This window comes from Apteryx rowi, unplaced genomic scaffold, assembly GCF_003343035.1.
Source record: "Apteryx rowi isolate R43461 unplaced genomic scaffold, aptRow1 scaffold_1111, whole genome shotgun sequence".
NCBI classification, from domain to species: Eukaryota; Metazoa; Chordata; class Aves; order Apterygiformes; family Apterygidae; genus Apteryx; species Apteryx rowi.
In genome coordinates, this window is record NW_020447322.1 from 23,823 (window position 1) to 49,293 (window position 25,471).

General features: G+C 55.0%; 2 protein-coding genes across 3 annotated transcripts in view; one reads left to right on the plus strand and one right to left on the minus strand.

The window, feature by feature from the left end:
• The window catches only part of UNC93B1 (unc-93 homolog B1, TLR signaling regulator), a 4,772-nt gene extending 4,482 nt beyond the window's left edge, over positions 1–290 (minus strand). The window contains exon 1 of one of the 2 annotated variants that reach the window (XM_026077174.1): positions 210–290. The gene's annotated coding sequence lies outside the window, so the exon portion shown is untranslated. The other variant, XM_026077183.1, reaches the window with a different exon arrangement.
• A 6,300-nt stretch (positions 291–6,590) lies between these two features.
• On the plus strand, positions 6,591–25,343 carry LOC112971601 (aldehyde dehydrogenase family 3 member B1-like). Its single transcript, XM_026077195.1, has 8 exons — positions 6,591–7,066; positions 7,222–7,342; positions 20,428–20,513; positions 20,805–20,886; positions 21,234–21,620; positions 21,887–22,053; positions 22,701–22,804; positions 25,124–25,343. The coding sequence occupies exons 1-8, from the start codon at positions 6,884–6,886 to the stop codon at positions 25,308–25,310; spliced, it is 1,317 nt and encodes a 438-aa protein (XP_025932980.1). The 5' UTR covers positions 6,591–6,883; the 3' UTR covers positions 25,311–25,343.
• Positions 25,344–25,471: the final 128 nt, after the last annotated feature.

The following is a 25,471-nucleotide window of genomic DNA, read 5'->3' on the forward strand; positions in this document are numbered from 1 at the left end:
CCAAAACGCCTGCACGGCACCCCTGCTCCCGCGCAGCACCCGCATACTCCCCACACCCGACGGCGCGGCACCCATCCTGTCCCCGTCCCCACCCTGGGTGCCACCAGGGCCTGCTGCCAGCCAGCCCGCCCGCGGGACCCCGGCTGTGCCCGGCCCCAGGTGCTGGCGTCGTCCCGCGCTGCTGGGACCGAGGTGGGAGCTGGGCTCACCCAGCGGGTGCYGTGGGCCTGGCGGGTGCCGTGGGCTCCAGCGAAGCAGCACGCGGCACCGGTTCCCTTCCCCTTCCTGGAGTCGCTCTGGGCACTTTTCGCACTCTCGGTTCCCCTTTCCTGGCCCTGGGGCCCTGCTGAAGCAGCGGCAGGGTGATGGAGCAGGGTGCCTGGCCGTGCCGCACGGCGGTGGTGGGGGGGGACCCTGGCTCCGGGATGCCCTACCAGCCCGGCGTGGACCTCCCTCCCCGTTGCACCCCTGTTTGCATGTGACGGGGCTCCCAGTGGGGCAATCACTGCTCCTCACTGCTCAGCATCCCGAAACCTGGGGGCAGGAGGGCACCTGTGCTGCCCTCGGTCAGGCCCGTGCCGGAGAGAGCGGTGGTGCCGGCGGGCAGTGGGTGCCGGAGGAGTGAAGGGTGCCGCGGGACAGGGCGGAGAGGAGCGGGCTGAGCCTGTTTGCAGGGTGGAGCTGGCAACATCTCCGTCACGGGATGCTGAGAGAATCAGGGCAGGAGCCGGCCAAGCCGGTAGCGGGAGATTTTTTGAGATGCAGTGCCGGATGGCAAGCCGGTGACTGGCACGTGCGGTACCCTGGCTTTGGGTGCATTTGGGGAGGAGGCAAGGGTGAAGGGGGACGTGGGCCCCGGGGGGAGAGCAGATGGGAGGCGGAGGGATGGGGGCTGCCCGGGTTGGCAGAGCGGCAAGTGGCGTGCCTCAGCACCGCTGGCGCGGGTGGCACCGGTCCCAGGTGCCGTGGCGGAGCCGGATGCGGCCCGGCGCTGCAGAGCCACTGGGAACTGCAGGCGTGATGGGCGAGAGGAACTGCAGTGGGGGCCCGTGGATGGGGGGTCCCACGGGGAGCGACGTGGGAACGGGCTCCTTTTCCAGCCCTRGGATGCTCCTGCAAGGAGCAAGGGGCTGCTCCGGGCTGCCCGGCCCCACGTTGCTCGTGGTACCCAAAATCTCCCAGGGTGCAGACTCCCTCCTGCCAAGGATGGAGCACATCCCTTCCCTTCCTCGGCACAAATGATCACCCGTGGGGCACGTGGCAGCCCCGCTGCCCTGTTTATGAGGCAGGGCGATCAGGGATCCATCAAGGGTGTCCGCAGGGTCCCCATGGGTCAGGGCACCCCTGGGATGCAGCATGACGGGCACCTGGAGGGTCCCCATGGGTCAGGGCRCCCCTGGGATGCAGCATGAGGGACACCTGCAGGGTCCCCATGGGTCAGAGCGCCCCTGGGATGCAGCATGAGGGACACCTGCAGGGTCCCTGTGGGTCAGGGCGCCCCTGGGGAGCAGCGGGACGGCATCCATGGGGTATCTGGGTCAGGGTTCATGGCAGTGGTTGGGTGGCAGTGGGAGTCCCCCAGTGCCACCGTCCCGTGGGGGAGGTCCCATCCTGTCCCCGGCCTCATCCCCATTCCCACCCCACGGAGGCGGGGCACTGTCCAGCCCGCCCCTGCCCGTGGGGACCAGTTGCCTGCCCCACAGCATTTAGGAGGGAGCCCCAAGCCTTGGCACCACCAGCCCAGCCTCCTGCTCCTCTTGCCACCACTCAGCCCTCCAGGTAGGCACCGTGGGGCCCCGGGGTTGGTCACCCCCTACATGGCGTTGGCAGGCCCTACATTGGGGCCACCTTGGGGGGCATCTCCAGCCCCATGCAGGTGCATGGGGCTCACAGGGTTGGGGGTCCTGGCAGCCTCTCCCCTGCCCAGGGTCCCTTCAGGAAGGGTGGGTGGGTTGGCCATGGGGGCAGATGTGGGGCTGCAGCTCTGCCCCCCCCCGGGTCTGGGCACGTCCTCGTGTGCTGGCGCAGTGACTTTGGTGGGCCCAAAGGAGGGCTGGCTGCTGTGGGGCAGAACCGGCGCCGGCTCCCACAGCCCCGCACCGGGGGCCCTGGGGACCCCCGTGGGGTGATCCCCACAGCGGCACGACAGCCTGGCATGTGGCCGTGTATCAGGGTCCCGGGGGGGGTCTCCACGGGGTGAGCCCCATAGCTGTGTGCAGCAGTGCTGGCAGCCCCGCGCTGGTGGTGGGGCCAGGCATGGGGGCCCTGGGGATGCCTGAGCCTGCCCAGGCTGGACCCCCTGCCCAGACCCCGGCGGATGTCCCGGGAATCCCAGGCATCTCCCRGCGGATGCACCGGGGCTGAGTCACCCCCGCGGCCAGGACAGCCCCAAGCGCGAAGCCACCCTTCAAGGGCGCCGCCGAGCGCCCGGGGCTGGGCCGGCAATGGGGGACACGTACGTCCCCCGTGAAGGCGACTCCTCTCTGGGTCGAGCCGGCCTCTCCGAAGCTTCCCTGCGCTGGGACTGGCGCCTGTTCCGCTCCGCCTGCTTTTCAGCTTGCCCTGACGCAGCCCCCACCCTGGGGTGCCTGCACCGGGGAAAACCCGTGCAAGCCCAAAAGGCTGTGCCTGCCCCTCCTGCCCTTCTTGCAAGGGTGTCACCCGGCTCTTTGGAGCTCACCRCGGGCCCCGCACTGCCCCGGCCCCTGGGCAGCCCCGGCATCAACTGCCCCCTGCCTCTCCCCAGGGCCACTGCGCGCTCCATGGAGATCAGCAGCCCCTTCTCGCAGCTCAGCCTGCAGCAGCCCCTCGAGCTCCCTGAGCAGCAGCTCGCGGTCCACGGCAAGTGCAGCCCTGTGGGCAGTGGCACCGGCAAAGGAGCCGTGTGTGGCAGAGGCAGCCGAAAGGGGAGCGTGGACCACGGTGCCATGAGGTGAGAGCGAAGGGCCGGGGGCCATGTGGCCGGGGACAGAAGGGAGTCGAGGTGCTTGGGGCGAGGGGTGGAGGGCGGCAGGGGAAAGCGGGCAGGGGGTGCTGTTGCAGTGCCAGGGTGGTAGGTGCCAGCAGGGTCCCCTGGATGGTGCTGATGAGGAAGGGGGATGCTGGGGACAAATTTTGGGAAGCCAGTGGTCACCACGGTGCAATGTGGCCCTGTAGAGTGGAGGTTTGGGGAGGAGGGACTGCTGGGAATGGTGAGGCACAGAGGGCACGATGGGCCCATGTTCCCCATGCTGGTGGCCTGGGGAGGACCCAGGTGTCCGGACTCCCTGCCCTCTCTCAAGGGCCCCCCAGGCTCCAGTTTGGTCATGGGACAGGGGCTGGGGAGACATGGAGCTCCTCTCCCTTGTCACCCAGAGTGCCAGGGGCTGGGCCAGGGCGTGGGGCCAGGGCTCCCTCTGACGCCTGCGTCCCCACAGTGGGAACCCCTATGCGGGGCTGGTGAGCCGCCTGCGGGCAGCCTGGCTCTCGGGGAAGACGCGGCCCATGGAGTACCGCGTGGCCCAGCTGGAGGCCCTGGGCCGCTTCCTGGATGAGAAGAAGCAGGACATCCTGGAGGCCACTGCCTTGGACATGCGCAAGGTGAGAGGCTGGGTGGAGGCGTGGGGTGCTGGACACGGGGGTCCCCTCATCAGGGTCCAGCATCCCCCCTTGTTGGGGTCTTGCATCCTGCTGGGTGCAGGCACTGGACATAGGGACAGCTTTTGAGGTCCTGTGTCCCGCCTTGTTGGGGTCCTGCATCTGTCTGGGTGCAGGCATGGGGCCCTGGGCATGGGGGTCCTCTAATCAGGTTCCTGCATCCCCCCTCGTTGGGATCTTGTGTCCTGCTGGGCCCCAGCAGCTGAGAGGCTGCCCACAGCCCTTCCTGGGTTGCCAGCTCCTGTCTTTGTGCAGTGGGTTGCCCAGATATGCTGGGGGAGTAGGGTGCAAGGGGGCTCCAGCGCTGTTGTGGGGCACCTGTAGGTGCTCCGAGCGCTGGGTCCCTGCAGAGCTCTCTGCAGCTGGGGTTAGCTAGGGTGTGTGAGTGCTGGATGGGCAGGCTGAATGCTGCTAGCCACGTTCGAGGTGGCCAATGCTGGCCAGCGGGAGGTGGGAAGCATCTCCCTGCCTACATTCACTGTGAGGATGCGGTGCAGCATCAGTGTGACAGTTGGCGTAGACTGCCTGATCCTGCCTGCGTGGCTCCCCTCCAGCCCTGTGGGCCACGTCCTGGCACCACTGAGGTTTTCCTGTCCTATTCAATGCTCCCTCCCCAGTCTTGGTGCTGGCCTCATCGTAGAGCGCCAGCCTCTGTAAGCATCATCCTTCCCACGGAGTTGCAGAGCTTCACCCTTGATGCACACTCAAATCATAAGCAAGTCCTGGGTGGCCTCACGTGGCCTCCATAGTGTCCCAGGTGTTGAAGGCTGCATCCTGGGATGCTACTCACTGGCCTGGTCGCACCCGGGATTATCAGCGTTGTGCAATATGCTGGCCTTGCACATTCTTCTGCGGGCCATTCAAAGCTGCCATGGCTCGCTTGCCTCGCAGGGGATGGCTTTTGTCAGCAGGGTTGCTGGGCTGCACTGTGGCACTGATGGGGAAGTGGCTGTAGCTTTGGGAAGGCTTTGGATATTGCGGTACCCTGGGAGCTTCCAGGATGGTGCCCATTGAGGAAAGAGGGGAGCATTTGCATCTTTGCCATACTCAGCGGTCTCTGCTCACCTCTTCTCTGGTTGGGTGCATCAGGACTTTCCTTCTTTTCCCCTTCCTAATATGTACTGCAGCCTGATGACAACTGCACACCTCAGTCATGCTGCCTCCAGTGCTGCATTATGAAAAGTTTTCTGAGGGATGGATTGCCCAGGTATAGTGTAACTGATCCCAGTTAGTTGTCCCTGCACACTGATTAGAGAAATAGCTCATATGGGATTTTTGTGCCTTTTCGTTTCTTGTCAGACTGGATACTCTTTCAACAAGGTGTCATGGCTGTAGAAGTCCTTATCTGGTAGTGGTAGACTTAGACTCAGAGGATTTGTGTCTCTGGGTGTATCAGTGCACTGACCATGCCCTCAAACATGGATTTCACCATTCTGAAATCTCACAAGGCTTGTAATTGCCTTGTTTGTTTAAGATGAGAACCTTCTGCTTCAGCAAGAGGTTGATACGCATCAGCACTGGAAGTGCATTGTTTGTTTTTCCTAATTGTATGTAATTAAGAGCTGGTTGGCCAATAATGTGCTTGTTACGCAGTCAGGCCTTCATAGTTAGAGGGACAATTCATCTGGTCTTACATATCTGAGGAGGGTGCCTCACCCCCGGTGGTGCTGGTTTCTCTCCATTGATGATAGAAAGAACCTGGATGACCTCAGACTTAATGTCCCATCTTCCAACCTTAATGTCCCATGGAAACCTTTAATGTCCTATCTTCGCCAGCAATTGCTTCATCCTCCTAGAAATGCAACTATCAGCCTGAGCTGAGAGGACTGCCCGTTGCTTCATCAGACATCCGATGTGCTGGCTGAGCACTCATCTCTAGCAGCTAYGCATTGTGAAAGCAGGATGTGTCCAGTCGGTTGAGCAGTGTTGAGGACCCAAAGGTTCAAGCACAGCTGGTTGCTTGAGTTGGGCTTGGTGGTGGAGTACATGAAAGGTTGTCATGTGGGAGTCAGCAATCAGACTTTCTAACCAGACAAACCCTGAAGTGATGTTTTGCTGAAGTGAAGGAGGAGGGCTCCCACACAGAGATTTTTTTTGTTTGAAGAGTCCAATGGGAGTTGTGGCAGAGTGTATCAGGCAGCTGTGCCCACCAAAGTTTGCAGACTGCTTAATAGGGCAAAGAGTTTTGCTTCTCCTGCTCTGGAGTCATGTTTTAGAAGCTTGAAAATAAACTTCCTCCTGTCTCATTCTCTGCTATTTTGCACCTCTAGCTGAAGTGTTGCCTCTCCAGAACAATGGAGTTATTTTACTGATCCTGCCCAGCTATCTTCTTGCGTCTTAATGCTTCTCTCACAAGACCAGGCAGTTGTGTCCTCAGTTGTGTTTCACTGTTGTTATTGCATCAGTGCAAAGGACTCATCACATGCAGGAAATACCTCTGTAGCCCCTGTGATTCCAGCCCTTACACCCAGCCATCACACCACTCCCAAGTAATGGTCAATGTAGTCACTGCATGTCCTGACAGTTTAGCTTGGTGGAACCTGATGGGTTTATTTAATTCACTTATTGGGATGTTTCACCTGATGTGCTTATCCCAGTCTGGTGTGAGCTCAGATGCATTAGCTCCAGAAGCTCGAAGGATTTTTCTGCCTTGGACAGGAGTCTAGTGGCATTTGGTAGAGCTCTGCCCTGCACAGTCCTGCAGATCTGTCACAGGGCAAATAACTGAGCTGTTGCTCTTCTTTATATTTCTCCATGAACAAAATAATTTTGGCTTTCATGCACAGGCTCAGGCTTTGGAAGGCAGCTCTGAGCTTTGCTTGCAGCTTGTGTTCCCAGGCAGCCCATGCCCAGGAAGTTGAGACACGGTGACTCACAGCAATGAGGGCAAACGTAACAGCCCAAAAGCTTAGCTGCATGTTTTGCAGTCCCAGGTCAATGTTGCGGAGCCAGTGCCTAGCTCAGGGCTAGCTCGAATGTGAGCACCAAGGATGGCTGCATCCAATACAGCTCTTCTGTAGCCATCCCTTCTCCTGGAGCTCTGGTGACAGTGCTCGGTCCCCCCTTGGCTCAGGTCTCTGTTGTCAGATGAGCTTGGGAAGCTATTCAATTTTGATTATTTCTCAGTCAAAATACCCATTTTCATAAAATTTCAGAGACTGTGGTATTCCTCGGAACTCCATCTCAGGGACTGCAGGAGATAATAGCCACTGGGGCCTCTTTGGAGGCAGAGCAGAAGAGCAGAGACATGTCTCCTGCGGATGGGGTGGAAACAGGGCACACTGTCGGGAGTGATGCTTATGGTACTCTGTGTCCCCAGCCATCCTTTGAGGCCTACTTCTCCGAGATTCTCCTCTGCAAAAATGAGCTCAACGACACCCTTAACAATCTGTCCCACTGGATGAAGGATGAGCATATGGAGAAGAATCTGGTAAGGACAGAAACTCTGGGCTGACATGGGAGGAGAAGAAAAATTGCGGGTGGAAAGGGGCAAAGCTGGTTCAGAGGGGGAGCACTGTGTGTCCTTGATTTGAGGCAGGGCAGGAGGTGGTGGGAATGGTGCTGAGACTGTGGCCTTTCTTGCAGGTGACGCAGCTGGACTCAGTCTTCATCCGCAAGGACCCGTATGGGGTGGTGCTCATCATTGCCCCCTGGAATTACCCCATCCACCTCTTCCTCGTGCCCCTCATCGGGGCCATTGCTGCTGGTGAGTCTGAGCTGTGCCAGAGCCAAACCCTTCCTCTAGCCCGGAGACCATGGTGGTGGAAGTGCTGGGCACCAGGGAGGGGGTCTGGCTGGGTGCCTCATCTCCAGTCTGGGGCTGGAGTGCCAGCAACACTGACCGTGAGTGTGTCGCTGCTCTGATGTCCTGCCCGTTTCCCCCCAGGTAACTGTGTCATTRTCAAACCCTCGGAGACAACCAAGAACACTGAGAGACTCGTGGCTGAAGCRTTGCCCTGCTACCTGGACAATGTAAAAAGTGCTCCCTATCCTTGTCCCTTGTCCCTGTCCCTGTCCCATGGCCGGGGTGTTCTCAAGCCCTGCACATAGAGCTGTGCCTTGTGCACATTAGGCACTGTGCCTGCCTTGCATGCCCCAACACCATAGCTGGCCCCTCTTCCCAGGCGCTGCCCGTGCCCACTTCCTCCACTCTCAGCCAGCGTCCCATGCCCAGCAGCCCTGGATGCTCTTTGTGGGGATGGGGGCAGAGTGGGCCAGGCAGGTGCTCACAGAAGGGTTGGGACCCTTCCTCTTACGTTGCAGGACTGCTTTGCCGTGGTGACCGCTGGTGTGGAGGAGACCACCAAACTGCTGGAGAACAAGTTTGACTACATCTTCTTCACCGGTATGTCCCAAGGGCCAGAGCTGAGCCCTGCCTGACTGCTGGTTTCTTGTGCAAATTGGGAGAGGATTCCCACCAGACAGCTCGCTGCAACTTACCCTGCCCATCAAAGAGGGAGGGTAGCAGCCTGCCTGCAAGCACAAGGCCCCCTTCCCGGCCCTCCCAGAGGCGAGAGCTGCTTGTGAGGGCTGTGCTGGGGATCTGGTGTCAGGATCCAGTGGAGGATCTGGGGCGTATGTTTTTGAGGAACTGGTGGGATTTGATGTGTCTCCCGCTGGGCCTGGCTGCCCCGAAGCCTGGGGCCTAGGGCTGTGGGATCCCTGCTGTGACATGTCTCTCCCTGCCCTCAGGCAGCCCCTCCGTGGGCAGGATCATTATGACCGCTGCTGCCAAGCACCTGACACCGGTGACGCTGGAGCTGGGGGGCAAGAACCCCTGCTACGTGTCTGACAACTGCGAGGTGCAGAATGTGGCCAGACGGGTGGCCTGGGGGCGCTTCTTCAATGCGGGGCAGACCTGCGTGGCACCCGACTACATACTGTGCAGCGTGGAGATGCAGGAGAAGCTGATGCCTGCCCTGCGTGAGGCCATTACCGAGTTTTATGGCTCCAACCCCCAGGAGTCCCCTGACTTTGCCCGCATTGTTGGGGACAAGCAATTCCGTCGTATCCGGGCTCTGCTGAGCAGTGGGCGCGTGGCCATTGGAGGGCAGACGGATGAGCAGGAGCGCTATATTGGTGAGGACACATGGATGTGGGTTGGCATGTGGGGAGCAAGGAAGCACTGGCCATGGGAACGTGTGATGGGGAAGCAGAGATGGTGTGAGTCAGAACCACAGGGGAGTTTCTGTATCAACCTTTAGTCACAGGGACAACATGGACATCTGAAAACTGAAGCTTACGGAGAGATGCATAGGATCTTTTGTTGGAAAAAGGAATTTGTGAAGCAGCAGTTTCCTAGCATGTCCTGGGGTTTTGGGACCACCCATTTCTGTGCACTGAGTGATGCACTGCCATAATCTTTTTCTGCAGCTCCCACGGTGCTGGCGGATGTGCAGCCCTCTGATCCTGCCATGCAAGAAGAGATCTTTGGGCCCATCCTGCCCATTGTTGTCGTGGCCAGCATGGATGAAGCCATTGACTTTATCAACGCCCGTGAGCGGCCGCTGGCCCTCTATGTCTTCTCCTGCGATAGCAAGGTGTGGTGCATGAATCAAAAAAGGGGATGAGGAAAAATGGGGCTGTAGGGCTAGTGCCCACCTGGCTGGTAACCTGGGACATAGTCTAAAGGTCCTTTTGAGCTCAGCTCCTCTGGGTGCACAGGGGCTGGTGGTGGAGCTGGCTGATGTCTGGCAAGTGCTGCCTATGATGTGAGGGCCGCACCTGCCCTATGCCCCTCGGCAGATGTGTTCAGCCATGTTGGTGCTCCCATGGATTTTGGTTAGAGCAGAGAGTCCTGCTCATGGGGGAAGAACTGCAGCTTGAGGTGCAAGGACAGGGTCTGAGTCTCACATCCGCCTTATCTGCTTCCCTCCCAGGTGGTGAAGGAGGTGCTGGAGCGGACAAGCAGCGGTAGCTTTTGTGGAAATGACACCCTGATGCACGTGACATTGACCTCGCTGCCCTTTGGTGGGATTGGTAGGTCCAAATACCCCAGCTCTGCCTGCCCTTAGCCAACTGTGAGCCAAATGTGACCAGTCCCAACAACCATGTGTCTCAGTCATGCAGGCCATGGTGAGACATGGTCTCTGGGGAGATGGGACACCCATGCCTGGGCCCGAGATGTTCAGCTCCAGGGCACTCAGTGAAGCCTGCCAATCTCTAGGGAAATACTTTGCACTGCTAAGCCCTGAATCAGACCCCATCAGAAATGCCAGCTCTTTGCTTCACTGTGCCAGGGTTGAACTCTCGGGCTTTGCGGCCCTGTTTCTAGTGAACACACCCAGAGCACTTCAAGTTTTCTTCTGCCCTGTTTGCTGTCACAAGCACTGTGTCAGCAGGAGTGCTTCCTAAAAAAATGTAGGGGTTTGTACCACTGACCCCTTGGGTATTTCTGTGATATTTCTGAGGGGCATGGGTGGCTGGATGTGAAATTTGTGCCAGTGTAGAGCTCCGCTCTTGCTCATGCTTACGTGGAGGCTCTTCAAGTGCTGCTTCCTATGGTCAATCTCTCACTCTGTTCCCTGTCTAGGAGCACATCCCGTGGTGTTGTGCTTCTTGGGTATGTGAGCTTTTCCTCTGTTGAGAGCAAGCACCCATCAGTGGTGCTGTATGGGAGCCTGTAACACTGCTCATGAGCAGGGTCATATATGAATTCTGCCTTCCTAAGACTGATAATAGGAGGAGAACACTTACAAACCTCTTGAAAATCTGTTTGTGGTAACTTGGAGATCCTCTTCAGGAAAGAGGTCACAGCCATCAGCAAGGAAGAGTTCGCCTTATATGAACATAAGAATTGTTTTCTCAGGTGAAATGCCAGGTCTGTCTAGCCCTGGACCCTGTTTGTAGCCTTTCCCACAATTAGATGTCCAAGGAGGAGCGTGGGAATACAGAAAGCCACTAACAATGCTTCTCCAGAATATTTTCCCAGTCTCCCAGACTCTTCCCCAGAATATTCTCCCAGTCCTTGGGTCTCAGTGTAGAATATCTCAGGTTTATGCTCAACATGAAGCAGTAACACTTTTCACTGGAGAAAGCATGGAGCCAGGTAGGGCAAATGGGTAAACTGAATGAAAATGTACTGCTGATCTTGGTAGGTGGCAGTTCATGCCTACAGGAGAAGTACAGTGTTAGGATGGACTAGGGTAAGGATGGATGACCACAGTATGCTAACTTAGAGTTAGCTGAGATGAACCATCTCCAGCGTATGGACATACAAAATAACTGAAATCAGAGAATCCACAAAAAGCAGAGTAAACTGCTTTTGACTAGCAGAGTAAAAGGCGAATATTTGGTTTAAAAAAATCAGTGTTCTCTCCAAGTGAGAAACATGTGGAGGCAACTTCCCTATTGGAGCTAAGAGATGATTCAGACATAAATGGTCACCATGACAGCAAAGCAGAATGAATTCCTTGCTTGACTATGAATTAGGGAACAAGTTTTGGTGGTTCCTATACCTTAACTTTCCTTTATGGAAATGATTCGCAAAAACTGCCTCACAGTACCAGGTGAAGCAGTTTTCTAACAGCCTGATCAGGTGACGAGTATGAAGTCACCAGGGCGAGATGGCATTCACCAAATGCCACAGTAACTCAGATATGAAGTCACTGAGCTATTAACTGTGATGTGCAACCTCAAGTTTAAATCAGCCACAGGAATCAGAGCAACTGTTGCCAATGTGATTCCAGTTTTTTGGAGCTCCAGGAATAAGCTCCAACAAGCCTGACCATCATTCCAGGCAGTTTGGTAGCCTCTAACCAAAAGCATGGGTGGATATGGTGGAGTGGGGAAGAGCAACATAAAGTTTGTACAGGGAAATCAGGCCTCCTAGATCTGGCAAAGCTTTCTGAAGCATCTGCGATCATGTAGATAAATGTAGTCCAATAAAAATGATGTACTTGGATTTCCAAGCAGTGATGATTTGCAGAAGGATTTGCTGCTACTGGGAAGCTGAGCAATAAAACAACCGGTGAGGGTTGCATGGGAGTCTGTGACTATTTCACTGAAATCCTCAGCACTGCACTTGGCACCAGGTCATCAGGGACCCAAGCATCAGGTATGGCTAGTGAAGGCAGAGAGGACAAAAGGGGAAACATTCTGTAGCACAGAATATATCTGAGGTGCACCTGGGCCTGGGAGATGACTGGCAGATTGGTTCCCGCTTCAGAAGTGAGGTGGTAGAGCTGGAAAAAGTACAGAAAAGGGCAAGAGGTACGATCAGAGATGTGGAGGAGACGGACTCAGCTGGGGCTCTTTGTCTTGGAAAAAGGCATGTGAGAGGACATCTGACAGACATTTGTGAGTTCAGTGCTGTGCTTGCGCGGCTCTCGTCTCTATGGCGTGTCCCCGTGCTTGCTCCTGGCCAGCCATCCTTCACTTCCTAACAGTGATTTCTCCCGTCCTCGGGGATCGCTGTGGATCCTGCCAGGGCGTTATACAGCCCTGTGACATCCCACTGAAGCCACCTTGATGTCTGCCCATCTCCATTGCACACAGATGCAGAGCTAGCAGAGGGCAGGCCTTGCTCAGGGAGATGTGTTGTCCATGCGTGGCAGGTCCAAAGCTGGTGCTGAGAGTGCGGATGTGTTTTTTAGGTTGTTTCTGTGTTAGGGAAGTGGAAGAGCTCAGCCCGGCTGATGCTCTGCGAGCATCCCATGGCACAGTAACCCACCGCTGCTCCCCACTCCTACAGCATGTCTATCAACTCCTCCGCTGGCACCAGCATCATACAGCAGGATGAGTATTTACATCAGGAAGGCCTGTAACATGTTTTCCTTGTATTTATTAAACTGGAGTGGGCATGAGCAGAGAGCCCCATAGACTCGGACCTGTGCTGTGTGTTGCAGGGAACAGTGGCTTGGGAAAATACCACGGCAAGTCCACCTTCGATACCTTCACTCACCACCGCAGCTGCCTGCACCGCAACATGGGACTGGAGACCATCAATGCCCTGCGCTACCCGCCTTACAGCCAGCAGAAATTGGGGCTGCTGACGGCCACCTTCGAGATCAAGCGCAAGGGCATGTGCACCCTGCTCTGAGGGCTGCCACATGCTGCCCAGCGCCACTCACAGACTGCCTGGCCTGGGGAGAAGACCTCCTGGTCTGGCCCCAGGAACCCTACCACTTTCTCCAGGAGGCTGGCATGCTCCTTCCATCCCTGCAGCAGTCCTCAATTCCCTTGCCATGTCCTTTGCCTCGCTGCCACCCCTACACGTGTAGGACAGTGGGGGCAGACGTTTGTGTCCAGCCAGCCCTGTTTGCTTGCTCCTCCCCAGCTTCCTCTGCTCTGGACCATTTGCCAAGACGGGCAGATCTGAAAAGACAAAATTTTTTCTGGAATGACCTGATTCCCTGCTTTCTCACCCTACATTTCTCTTCCCCGGAGAGAAAAGATCTCCTCAATGCTCAAGACCAGCAGTTAGCCCCATCTCTACTTAGATGATCTTTTTCTTCCAAGTGAACCTTGCTCTCCCTGCTTTCAGGGTCAGCTGCCACTTTTTCCTCCATGTAACCCTGCCTTTAGTAAAGACTTTGCATTGAGCTCTGCTGCCTGGCCTCACCCTGCGCCACCTTTGCCCAATCCCGTTCAGGTTTGGGGGCACAGAGGGGCAGGAGATGGGGCCAGGTGGCAGGAACCTGAAGGAATTGCTGTAGCCAAGCTCTGGAGAGCTGCCGGTTCTCCTTGCCTCCTGCTCCCCAGGCAATGGCACAGAGAGGAGCCTGGGGTGTGGCCCCAACAGGGCACCCTGCCGTGACACCCTGTGGCCACCCAAGCACCCTGTGATGAGTCCTGGCAAGACTGGGTAGGGTTGCCCCTCAGCCTGAAGAGCCAGGGTGCCCTGAGCTACAGCAGTGCCTGCTCTTCTTGCCCACGTGCAGGCCCCCAGGTAGGGCACTGTGGGGCTGAGGGAGCATCTCTGACCCTTGTCAGCAGGAATGTCCCAAGGTGGGGGATGTCTCCAGCCCTGAGCAGGGCTGGCTGAAGGCCTCTCCCCCACCTGGGGTCCCTCGAGGAAGGGCGTGCGGGGCACAGAGAGGCACTGAGGGAGCCGATGTGAGGCTCACAGCACCCCCCACCAAGCCCGGTTGCTGGTGCATGTTTCGCATGGTTTGGGCTGGGGCAGAGCCGGCGCTGACTCAGCGCTGGGGGAAGGAGCGCTGGGGAAGAGGCTCCAAGGGGAGCAGGAAGCTGGCGGTGCCACAGCCTCCCTGCAGCCTGCCCTCAGCCCGTAGCACCTGGGGGAAGTCTAGCTGCCCGCAGTCATGCTCTGCAGGGACGCATTTCTCTGCGCGTCCTGACCCAGACCAGCTGGAGGCAGGCATCGGGCTGCAGCGTCCTGTGGCAGCCCCGGTGCAGTCTTGCGTCGGCCTCCGAGCTGCATTCTCCTGCGGCACCGAGCGCTAAGTCCTGCAGCGGGAGCAGGCAAAGTGCCCAGCCACCACTGAGCCCCCCCCCAGCTCGGCCGGGTGGGAGCTGCAGTTTCTGGGCAGCAGCCCCTGGCCTGTGGACAGCCCCAGCGTCACCTGCCCCATGCCTCCCCCAGGGCCACCTCGTGCTCCATGGAGGTCGGCAGCTCCTCCTCGCATCTTGGCATGCAGCAGCCCCTAGAGCTGCCTGGGCAACAACCCCCGGGCTATAGCAAGAGCAGCCCTGCAGGCAGCGGTGCCGGCAAATCATCCAGGGCTGACAGAGGCAGCGGGAAGGGGAGCATGGACTGCAGTGCCACGAGGTGAGAGCAAAGGGCAGGGACAGAAGGGACTTGAGGCACAGGGGACCCAGGGGACTCCTGCTCCCGGCAGCTGGGGAGGACCCAGGTGTCAGGACTCTCTGCCTTCTCTCAAGGGCCCCTGGGCTCCAGTTTGATCCTGGGGCAGGGGCTGGGGAGACATGGAGCTCCTCTCCCTCGTCACCCAGAGTGCCAGGGGCTGGGCCAGGGCGTGGGGCCAGGGCTCCCTCTGATGCCCACGTCCCCACAGTGGGAACCCCTACGTGGAGCTGGTGAGCTGCCTGCAGGCAGCCTGGCTCTTGGGGAAGACGCGGCCCATGGAGTACCGCGTGGCCCAGCTAGAGGCCCTGGGCCACTTCCTGGACGAGAAGAACATCCTGGACGCCTTGGCCTCCGACATGCGCAAGGTGAGAGGCTGGGTAGAGGCACGGGTGGGCATGGGTGTCTCCTCACCAGGGCCCCCCCCATTGTTGGGGTCTTGCATCCTGCTGGGTGCAGGTGCTGGGCATGGCAGGGGAGAAAGCTTTTGGGTCTGCATCCCCCCCTTTGTCAGGGTTCTGCATCCTGCCAGGTGCAGGCACAGGGTGCTGGGCACAGGGGACCCCATCAGGTTCCAGCCTGCACGACTGGGTCCCAGCCTGCGCAGCTCTCCTTGAGCTCCAGTGGGCCATGTCCTGCTGCTGCTGAGGTTCCCCTGCCAATTCAATATTCCCTCCCTGGCCTTGGTGCTGTGTGTGTCCTGTGAGTGGATCTCTGCCCTAGCCTTKGTGCCGGTGGGTGTGAGCAGAGCTGGATGGAGGCAGTAAAGAGGAGATGAGACTGGCCTGTGTGCTGCGTGGAGCATGTCCCAGCCCACCTCACCAAAAGCTCATCCCTGTCTCCAGTGAGAGCAGCCCACCCATCAGTGCTACACGAGCCCGGCTGGCTTGACACAGCTGCCTCACTTGGAGATCAGACCCTCCCTGCTCTCATCCCCAGACCTTTTGCCATCCCTCACCAAAGAGTCGCAGGATGGACCTGAAACCAGGGCTCCCCTCAGCTCCAGCCAGCCCCAGCAGCTTGGGACATGAGGGCTGGGGCAAGCATCCAGACACATTGGCCTTCCCCCCATTCTCAAACCCATTAGCCTCAGTTCACCTCTTCTCCGGCCAGGTGAATCTCTGAGGAGCACAAACTCTTGCCACCCTCTTCATGTGCTCCCCATCTTGGGTTTTATGCTGAATGTTGTCCCTTCTCTATTCTTCATGGTTACACAGGGCTGCAGGTCTCCTAGCCTGGCTCTGCCCAGTATTGACCATGCCTACTGGCTTTGCACTGCCTCCCTGCCTCTTTGCTCCCCTCATCATGTTTATGTCAGGGTCACTAATGAAAGAGTCAGATCAGACCCATCCCATGCATCTTTGTGAGTCCTCAAAAAGCTCAAGTCCCCCAAGCCCAATAGTTTCCCCTTTTGAAACAACTTGTTTTACCACAGTTAGGTCCTTATGCATCATATGGGGCTTGTAACAATCTTTTGTTCTCCATCTTAGTTCATAATTTCCCTTTTGACAAGCTCTCAGTCCTTTATCAAAGTCTGGATAGAAAAGATCTGGATTGTTTAGCTGTTTTTTTAAGCAGCCAGCTATAGTGTCAAAAAGAGAACCAGACTAATGCTTGGTGACATTCAGGAAACATGTGCTACATTTTCCTCCATTTTCCATTTGCTTCCATGATCTTAGTGCTTTTAGTTTCCAAATGTGGGCTGTAGTCTGACACATACTTTTGTTGGGAATCCTCAGACACTGAACTCGGGAGACATTGCCCATGCATAGTGCTGCTGGCTTTGAGCTGGTCCCAGACAGACACTCCCTCCTTGGAGGGCAATGAAAATGGGGAGTTGACACCTTCCCTTCCTGCCTCTTCAGAAAATTTTGAAAATATATTTGGATCAGGTCTGGTCTTGTGTTGTACTTTCAGATTGCATGGTACTGAACCAGGGTGTGACTAAAGATCAATGCTCTTTTTATGCCAGTCCAACCCTCAACATGAGATAAGCTATGGTCAACAACTACTTTCACCCAAGAGAAAATGATAAATTTGAGACAGAGAAACTCCATTGATAAGCCCAAGAAAGAACAATGCCATTGGAGGTTAAAATTTGGGACATAATATAAATCTTTACAACGGTGTAATCTGAAAGAAGAAGAGCACAAATGAGCATTGCATGAACATTGCTTTGGCTGACCATTAAACAGCACTGTGGGTGCCTGAAATTGGTGAACTACAAAGGTGAAGAGACAGTGCGAGCGAGTGATGTCTGTGTTTGTGTTTGCAAGACATCCCACTTAAAGAAGATATAATAAATCCTAACTGATATCAGTCATGTTGAAAAGGACATTGTGTAACTGTGTGAGAACCATGGCATTTCAGTGAAACTCATTAAAGCATCTGTGTATGATTTGCCACTAGCAAAGTGGCTGGCTGTCAGCCTGGGGAGAGCACTGCTGTGTCGCCCTGCGTGGTAACTGATGTGCATGTTCTGCACGAGTCTTCAGGGCAGCGCATGTGTGATTTAAATAAGGGTGCACATGCGCATGGGAATACTCTTAGCCAACCTCTAAGGGATACCTGGCTCCTCCTTTCCCTGAGGAGCCACTAATATCAGGCATGAGAAAAGCCAGGAGCTAAAAATTGCTGAAGGGGTCTCCACCCCTTGGCAAGAAAACATCTCTGAAACCCTTTTTGGTAAACCAAATAAGAATGCTTTGAAACAGGGCCTTTTAATGACCTAAACCACAACAGGATGAAGCTACTTAAAACAATTTTCTAGAGACTGGCCTCTGTGAAGAACCATATTGCTGAGAACTTGATGCTGCTATGTGATACCACTTTGCCAAGAGCTTCTGCAATTCCAGCTCTGTTTTGAAGTGAACAACACCTTTTTATTACAACTATTAACTATTTCAAGGCAGTACAGTCACTTTTTTTTTTTTTTTTGTGGTAATTGCAGGACGTGGTTTTCTCTGCATCTGCCCATACCAAGTCCAGGTTGGCAGCATCTCGCTCAGGGTTATGGCCCAAGCCACTGGCAATAGTTGCATCTTAGCAAAGTTCCCCCTGCTTATATATGAATGTAAGGATGATGTATTGAGTGAGATTAAAGGTCTGTCTAGCCCAGTGCTTGCAGAAGGATGCGTAGAAACAGGGCAAATATGTATGATACTTTCAGATATTCTCCCAGCCTCTCACAGTTTGTGTCTTGGAAACTTTTTGAGCTAGACATGGTTTCTATATATTTAGTACCAAGAGCCTAGGTCATGGATTCCTCTTCCATGACCTTATCCAGTCTTTCCCTGAACCCATGTAAACTTTTACCACCTACAGTGCCCTGAGGCAAGTATTATTAAGACACAGCTTAACCACACATTCTGGGAAGAAGTACCTCTTTTTGCTTGCTTTAAGCATGCTAGCTTCATTTGCTAATCACTAGCTTTTCTGTGGGAAAATCCAGTGTACAATGAACTGCTACCTCTTCTCTGCAGACCACGAGGGATTTTTCCGAAATGTTTCCAGCAGTACTGTCTTCTTTCCATGGTGAGAAGCGCATGCACACTCAAGGCTAAATGTCATGATTTTAAGGCTAGCATTGTGATACCCCACTGATGAGAACCTCCCGTAGCATCCCAATCCCCACGAAATGGAAGATGAGACACATGAATGCCTACTGCTGCTTGCTTACCAAGAAAGGGATTTGTGCTGTCTTATGAGGAAATCAGATGAGCCTGATGAGGGTGTTCTAGCTGTTGTTCATCCCTTTTCTTATAGAGGACAGGTAGGATATTTACTGCAATATTCTTCTGGGGTCTGGAGGGTTTCTGGGTTCCTGCATCTTCCTTCTTCCACTTCTTTAAATGATGTGCCAGGCATGGCCTTTTCTGGCCTTCTAGACTCTCTCCTACCCTTCCTTTTTGCAGATAAGAGTGAATGGCTTTGAGCCTGCTTCAGCTGGTTTGATGCATCCCTTGGATGAAACCCATCAGGTCTAGCTGATCTGAAGACATTTAGCTTGTCTAAATAGTCACTGACCTGTTCTTCTCTTCAGCAGGCTGATATTTATTGATAGTGCCAGCTATGCTTGATCAGCCAGCTGCAGTTCCTTTTTTCAATGAACACTGAAGCTGAAAAACACATTCAATGCCGTGGTTTACTCATGTCATGTTTCCTCTCTCTTTTGAGTAGCAGATCAGCCCTTTTCTTAGTCTTACTTTTCCCAACATCATGCAGAGCCGTTCCTTGCTCCCCTCTGCACACTTTCCCAGATGTATTTCCTTTGTATACCTCCAAAACTCCACTTTTGTCCCAGTGCGGTCATGCTCTGTTTTTTCTCCTCTTTCTCTGCCCAGCCTGGCTCCCCTCCTGGTAACCTTTCCCTGCGGACTGAGCTTAGATGAGGGAGCAACAGCCCAGCCTGTCTCTCTGTGCTTTCCCTTCCCAGGTTGCTCTGCACTTTAGCTATGGTCCTGCCAAGGACCTGCCATCTCCCCTCAACTCTTCCCACTTCCCTTCCCACTCCCTTTCCACATGATTTACCTAGCCCCCCTTTTGAACATGGTAACAATATCATCTGGAAGCCCATTACCTCTATTTTGCTGTTCTTGCTTTCTAGGTTCAGTGGTTGGATCTCCTCCTTTGCTTTCTCAACTCACTCTATCAAAAAATTGCACAAACATGTTCCAAAACCTAGATGCTCTCTATTCTGCCATATTTCTTTCTCAGTCTTGAACTCTGGGTAGCTGAAATCCCTCATGACCAAATGGCTATACCTTTAATCTGCTATTTCCTCACTGGACCCTGTCCACCTCACCTTCCAATGTGCCCCTGGGGAAGAGGAAACATGATTGTGTCTTAAAGGATAAGTATTGTGGGGTTCCCTTTCGATTTAGAGCTAAGAAACTACTAGCAGAGCTGTGCCTCAGAGCTGGCAATATTCCCATGCCAGTGACACCTATGATAGGGAATTCAAAGTCAGGTGACTTGAGGAATACTGTGGGGAGTTGTCCCTGATGCTCTTCTGTGTTTTTATTTATCTGACTAAAACCTTTGATAGTCTTAACTGAGCTGGTCTCTGGCAGTTCCTGAAAAACTAGGCAAACCCTGCCACAGGCAGGTTATTGCAGAGAGCACCAGGAGAACTGGGTTAGGACTGGCCCAGCAATATTGCTACAGCATTGCAGAGCTCACCAACCCCACATGCCACAGACAAACAGTGGGGTTCAGCCCCACATCCCTGCATCTGGCAGCACCATGCAGCTCAGGGCTGAGAGCAGCGTGCATGTTAACCATGGTGCGGACCAGGATGTGAGGGGCTCAGGTCACTGAATCATGGGTAAACTGGGGGGAATCATGGGAAAATGCAGGGTAACTGCAAGAATTGCCTCTGCGCTCCATCTCACGTGGAGGTGCCGTGTATGGTGCTCTGTGTCCCCAGCCGCCCTTTGAAGCAGAGTTCTGTGAGATCCTCTTGTGCAAGAATGAGGTCAATGACACCCTTAACAAACTAGGCACTTGGATGAAGGATGAGCATGTGCAGAAGAACGTGGTAAGGGGAAAGAGGAGGAAGAGAAGGGGGGGAGGAAGAGAAAGGATACACACTTGCAAGGCTGAGTTGTGTGGGATGGAGGGGTTGTGTGCAGCAAGAACAATGTATGGAGACAGCTGTGCTGTTCTGGACCTGTCCTGAAAAGAGCATTCCTGATGCTGTGGGCTTTCTCGCAGGTGACGCAGCTGGACTCAGCCTTCATCTGCAAGGACCTATATGGGGTGGTGCTGATCCTCACACCCTGGAATTGCCCTGTCCACATCGTCCTCATGCCCCTCATCGGGGCCATTGCTGCTGGTGAGTCTGAGCTGTGCCAGAGCCAAACCCTTCCTCTGGTCTGGAGGGTCCAGCCCATGGGGGTGGCAGTGCTGGGCACTGGGGAGGGGGTCTGGCTGGGTGCCTCATCTCCAGTCTGGGGCTGGAGTGCCAGCAACACTGACCGTGAGTGTGTCGCTGCTCTGATGTCCTGCCCGTTTCCCCCCAGGTAACTGTGTCATTGTCAAACCCTCGGAGACAACCAAGAACACTGAGAGACTCGTGGCTGAAGCATTGCCCTGCTACCTGGACAATGTAAAAAGTGCTCCCTATCCTTGTCCCTTGTCCCTGTCCCTGTCCCATGGCCGGGGYGTTCTCAAGCCCTGCACATAGAGCTGTGCCTTGTGCACATTAGGCACTGTGCCTGCCTTGCATGCCCCAACACCATAGCTGGCCCCTCTTCCCAGGCGCTGCCCGTGCCCACTTCCTCCACTCTCAGCCAGCGTCCCATGCCCAGCAGCCCTGGATGCTCTTTGTGGGGATGGGGGCAGAGTGGGCCAGGCTGGTGCTCACAGAAGGGTTGGGACCCTTCCTCTTACGTTGCAGGACTGCTTTGCCGTGGTGACCGCTGGTGTGGAGGAGACCACCAAACTGCTGGAGAACAAGTTTGACTACATCTTCTTCACCGGTACGTCCCAAGGGCCAGAGCTGAGCCCTGCCTGACTGCTGGTTTCTTGTGCAAATTGGGAGAGGATTCCCACCAGACAGCTCGCTGCAACTTACCCTGCCCATCAAAGAGGGAGGGTAGCAGCCTGCCTGCAAGCACAAGGCCCCCTTCCCGGCCCTCCCAGAGGCGAGAGCTGCTTGTGAGGGCTGTGCTGGGGATCTGGTGTCAGAATCCAGTGGAGGATCTGGGGCGCATGTTTTTGAGGAACTGGTGGGATTTGATGTGTCTCCCGCTGGGCCTGGCTGCCCCGAAGCCTGGGGCCTAGGKCTGTGGGATCCCTGCTGTGACATGTCTCTCCCTGCCCTCAGGCAGCCCCTCCGTGGGCAGGATCATTATGACCGCTGCTGCCAAGCACCTGACACCGGTGACGCTGGAGCTGGGGGGCAAGAACCCCTGCTACGTGTCTGACAACTGCGAGGTGCAGAATGTGGCCAGACGGGTGGCCTGGGGGCGCTTCTTCAATGCGGGGCAGACCTGCGTGGCACCCGACTACATACTGTGCAGCGTGGAGATGCGGGAGAAGCTGATGCCTGCCCTGCGTGAGGCCATTACCGAGTTTTATGGCTCCAACCCCCAGGAGTCCCCTGACTTTGCCCGCATTGTTGGGGACAAGCAATTCCGTCGTATCCGGACTCTGCTGAGCAGTGGGCGCGTGGCCATTGGAGGGCAGACGGATGAGCAGGAGCGCTATATTGGTGAGGACATCAGAGCTTGAACTTCATATAGGTCTGTTCATTCTTGTGAATGCATGGTGTGGGCCTGGATTTTGGAGAGGAGCTCACAACCAAAGGGAAGGTAATAGATGGAAGATACTTATAGGGAAGGTTTGCATGGAAATCTGGGAGCTTGGTGAGACCTCCTGTCCTAGAGGAAGCACCTGACCAGTCATGGGGAGAGGACCAAGATGACATCTCCCACCTCTGTGCATGGGTGATGAATTCTGGTTTCCTTTTTCTTGCAGCTCCCACGGTGCTGGTGGACGTGCAGCCCTCTGATCCTGTCATGCAAGAGAAGATCTTGGGGCCCATCCTGCCTATTGTCACAGCAGCCAGCATGGATGAAGCCATTAATTTGATCAATACCCGTGAGCGGCCACTGATTGTATATGTCTTCTCCTCTGATAAGAAGGTGTGGTGTATAGGCTGAAAGAGAGAGCAAGCAAAACAGGGCTGTAGAATTAGTTCCTATCTGGCTGATAACCCCGGCCATGCTCTGAACTTGTGCTTAGCACCAGCTGTTCCTCCTTCTCTAGATATAATTAACAAGGACTGGCATGACTGCATAACCACTCACAGTTGGGAATTCCCACATGGCTGTGAGTGCTGAGCAAGCCTCCAAAGACATGGGCTGTGCAGGAGTAGGGTTCGTTGCTCTTGGATCAAGGAAGAGCCTGAATTGAACTCCAGATACCTTTAACTGAGTTCTAGGTCTTATCAGTAGGATCACAGTGAACTCGGACTGACTTCAGCCTGTGATCAGTCCTTCACCTGGGACTGAAACAGGACAGTGCCTGCTGGCTGAGAGCAGGATGCTCTCAGAGGCTGTGGTCTGGGCACACAGGGGCTGGTGGTGGAGTTGCCTGATGTCTGGCAAGCACTGCCCATGGTGTGAGGGCTTTACTGGCCTCAGGACCCTTGGCAGATGTGTTCAGCCATGTTGGTGCCCCCATGGATTTTGGTTAGAGCAGACAGTCTGGGTTGTGGGGGAAGAACTGCAGCTTGAGGTGCARGGACAGGGTCTGAGTCTCATGTCCGCTTTCTCTGCTTCCCTTCCAGGTGATGAACCAGGTGCTGGAGTGGACAAGCAGAGGTGGCTTTTGTGGAAATGACACCCTGATGCACATGACATTGACCTCGCTGCCCTTTGGTGGGATTGATAGGTCCAAATACCCCAGCCCTGCCTGCCCTTGGCCAACTGTGAGCCAGATGTGAGTCCCAACAACCATGTGTCTCAGTCATGCAGGCCATGGTGAGACATGGTCTCCAGGGGATGGGACACCCATGCCTGGGTGTCTCTACTACTCAAAATATCTTGGGATCAGCAACAAACTTTGTCATTTGCAGCTTTGCCCTTTTCCCAAGTCTCTTTCAGGGACCTCCTCAGTGGCCTCTCTCCACAATGAAAACTGATCATTATTTCCTGGTCATAGTCAGCAGCTGGCTGTATCATAACCACAGCTGGGCAGGAATCCAGGGCAGAACTCACCTGCCCCCCCTGCAGACATGTACATGGTAGAGAGCCATCTGTGTCCAACCTAGCTGTGTGGGATTACTCTTTAGTGAAAGGAGAGAAACAGCACTTCTGGACTGTGATATTTCTGACCCATTCCGGATGTCTCCTTAGGTTAAAAAAAAATCTTGACAAGAAGTGCTTATCTCTTTCCTTGGAGAGGAGGGAGTGTAGATGATGGAAACACACACATTTAGTCAGATGAGCTTCACTATCAAGGGAAAATGCAATAGGCTGGGATAGTTCCTATATTCCACGCTGCACTTCAGCTGAATGATAACCACCCAGTGACCTTGCTCCACATTGTTGTTGCTGAGATGAGAGATATTGAAAATAATTCACCTACTTGACCAGGATTTGCATGTTATCAGGAAGACAGATCAGTTCAAACTGACTCACAGAATTTTACCACATCAGTTATCAGCACACAGCTGGATTTCCTTATTTTCATCTCTCTAGCCTGCCTGGCTTGCTTCCAGCCAGCCAGCTTTCACTTCCTAACAGCAATTTCACCTTTCCTTGGAAATGGGTGTGAATCCTGCCAGGGTGCTGTACAATGCTGCGTCAATCTTACTGGAGCCACCTTGATGTTTCCGTGTCTCCACTCTTGGAGTCTCACTGTCTTTGGGGCTGATACTGCCCTGGAGGGACTCCCAGACCATTGGGACAGCACCAGGAGCCTGAGCCACACCAGCTTGTTCCCCTTCCTCGAACAGCGAGCTGTCCTTCACTCCGGGCTGACACAGAGCTCACACAGGCCAGGTAATGCAAAGGGAGGGCTGTTGTCAGTGTGTAATGGATCTGAAGCTGGTGCTGGAAGCACGGATGTGTCTTTCTGTCATCTCCGTATTATGGAAGCTGGAGGGCTCAGCTCAGCTGATGTGAGCATCTCACTGCTGCTTCCCGCTCCTATACTGCATCTGTCAGTGACTCCCTTCCAGGTCATTTGTTATCAGGCAAGGTTTCGCGATCAATAAGGTACTTATGTTTTCAAAGTTACTATAAAAAGAGAAAAGAGAACAGAAACTTGAGAGCGGATGTTGGAAGCAGCTACAAAATAGAAGTTTAAGACAAGGAAACAAGACCAGTTTTATTTAGCAAGTGTTTTAGGTGCTTAAGCACCTCTGGCTATGGTGATGGGGACCCCAGCATCCCTGGGGGCATCCTCTAAACCACACTTCTCAGTTTCAAGTTGGTAAAAACACCGCTTCCTCCTTGGGGGATGAGGAAGGGAGGACAGCGACAGGAGCTCTCACCGCCTGTTCTCTGCCACACCATGCTGCAAGTGCTGCCTTTCCTGGTCCCTCCTGCTTGCCAGCGCTCTGCTGTCTGCAGCCACCGGGAAAGAGGGAGCACTTCCGTCCCTCTCCCCAAACCTGCACGATCATGTGCCAGGCTTCACCCTTTGGCTGGTTTCCCCGGCTTAGAAATTCTTGAAGATACATTCCCTTAYGTTGTAAAGCTAATGTTTTGTGAAGCTATTACTGTATAAATACTTTTTATTGGCCTCATTTAACATAGTGAGCTTCGCATCGAGACTAAAGACGCTACAGGAAATGGTGAAATTCAGAATGGCTAGAAGGTTCCTGGGGCACCTTTTCTCTTACCAGTCATGTGCTGGCCATTTGCCAGGCTCTCCTTCCTGAAGATATACCTAAAGCTCTGCGAGCAGCTTTGACTGCCCAGCCAAACCACCTCCAGCTTCTGTATTGCTCCTCTTTAGACCTCTCTCCAGGGAAGGCCCAGCCTTCATGCCAACAGGGGTGTTAGAAAGCAGCTGGGTGAATTGATAAACTTATGCCATCCATAAACCCTACAGAAATTGCCTTGGTCTCCAACGCTGGCCCTGGTGCCAGCGCCTTCTCCATGCTCTATTTAGCAGAGCACAGCAGGTTGGTTTGGGGGGTCGTCCTTAGCAGGTGTTGCCAAACCCATCAGTTCCCCCTGTGCTGTGTGTTGCAGGGGACAGCAGCTTGGGAAAATACCACAGCAAGTTCACCTTCGACACCTTCACTCACCACCGCAGCTGCCTGCACCGCAGCATGGCCCTGGAGACCACCAACGCCCTGTGCTACCCACCTTACACCCAGCAGAAGTTGGGCCTTGTCTGCTTTGCCTCTGAGGTCAAGCGGCAGGGCACGTGCACCCTGCTCTGAGGGGCGTGGGCTGCCCCACGCGCAGGCTGGAGGGAGCCCCGCTGCTGCCCTGGGGCAGGGGGGCCTCTGCCGCGTTTCCGGGGGGGTGTGTGTCAACCCTCGCTTTCCTTGCTGCAAAACCCAACGGTGCCACCATAACCTTGTCCCTCTCCACGGCCTCC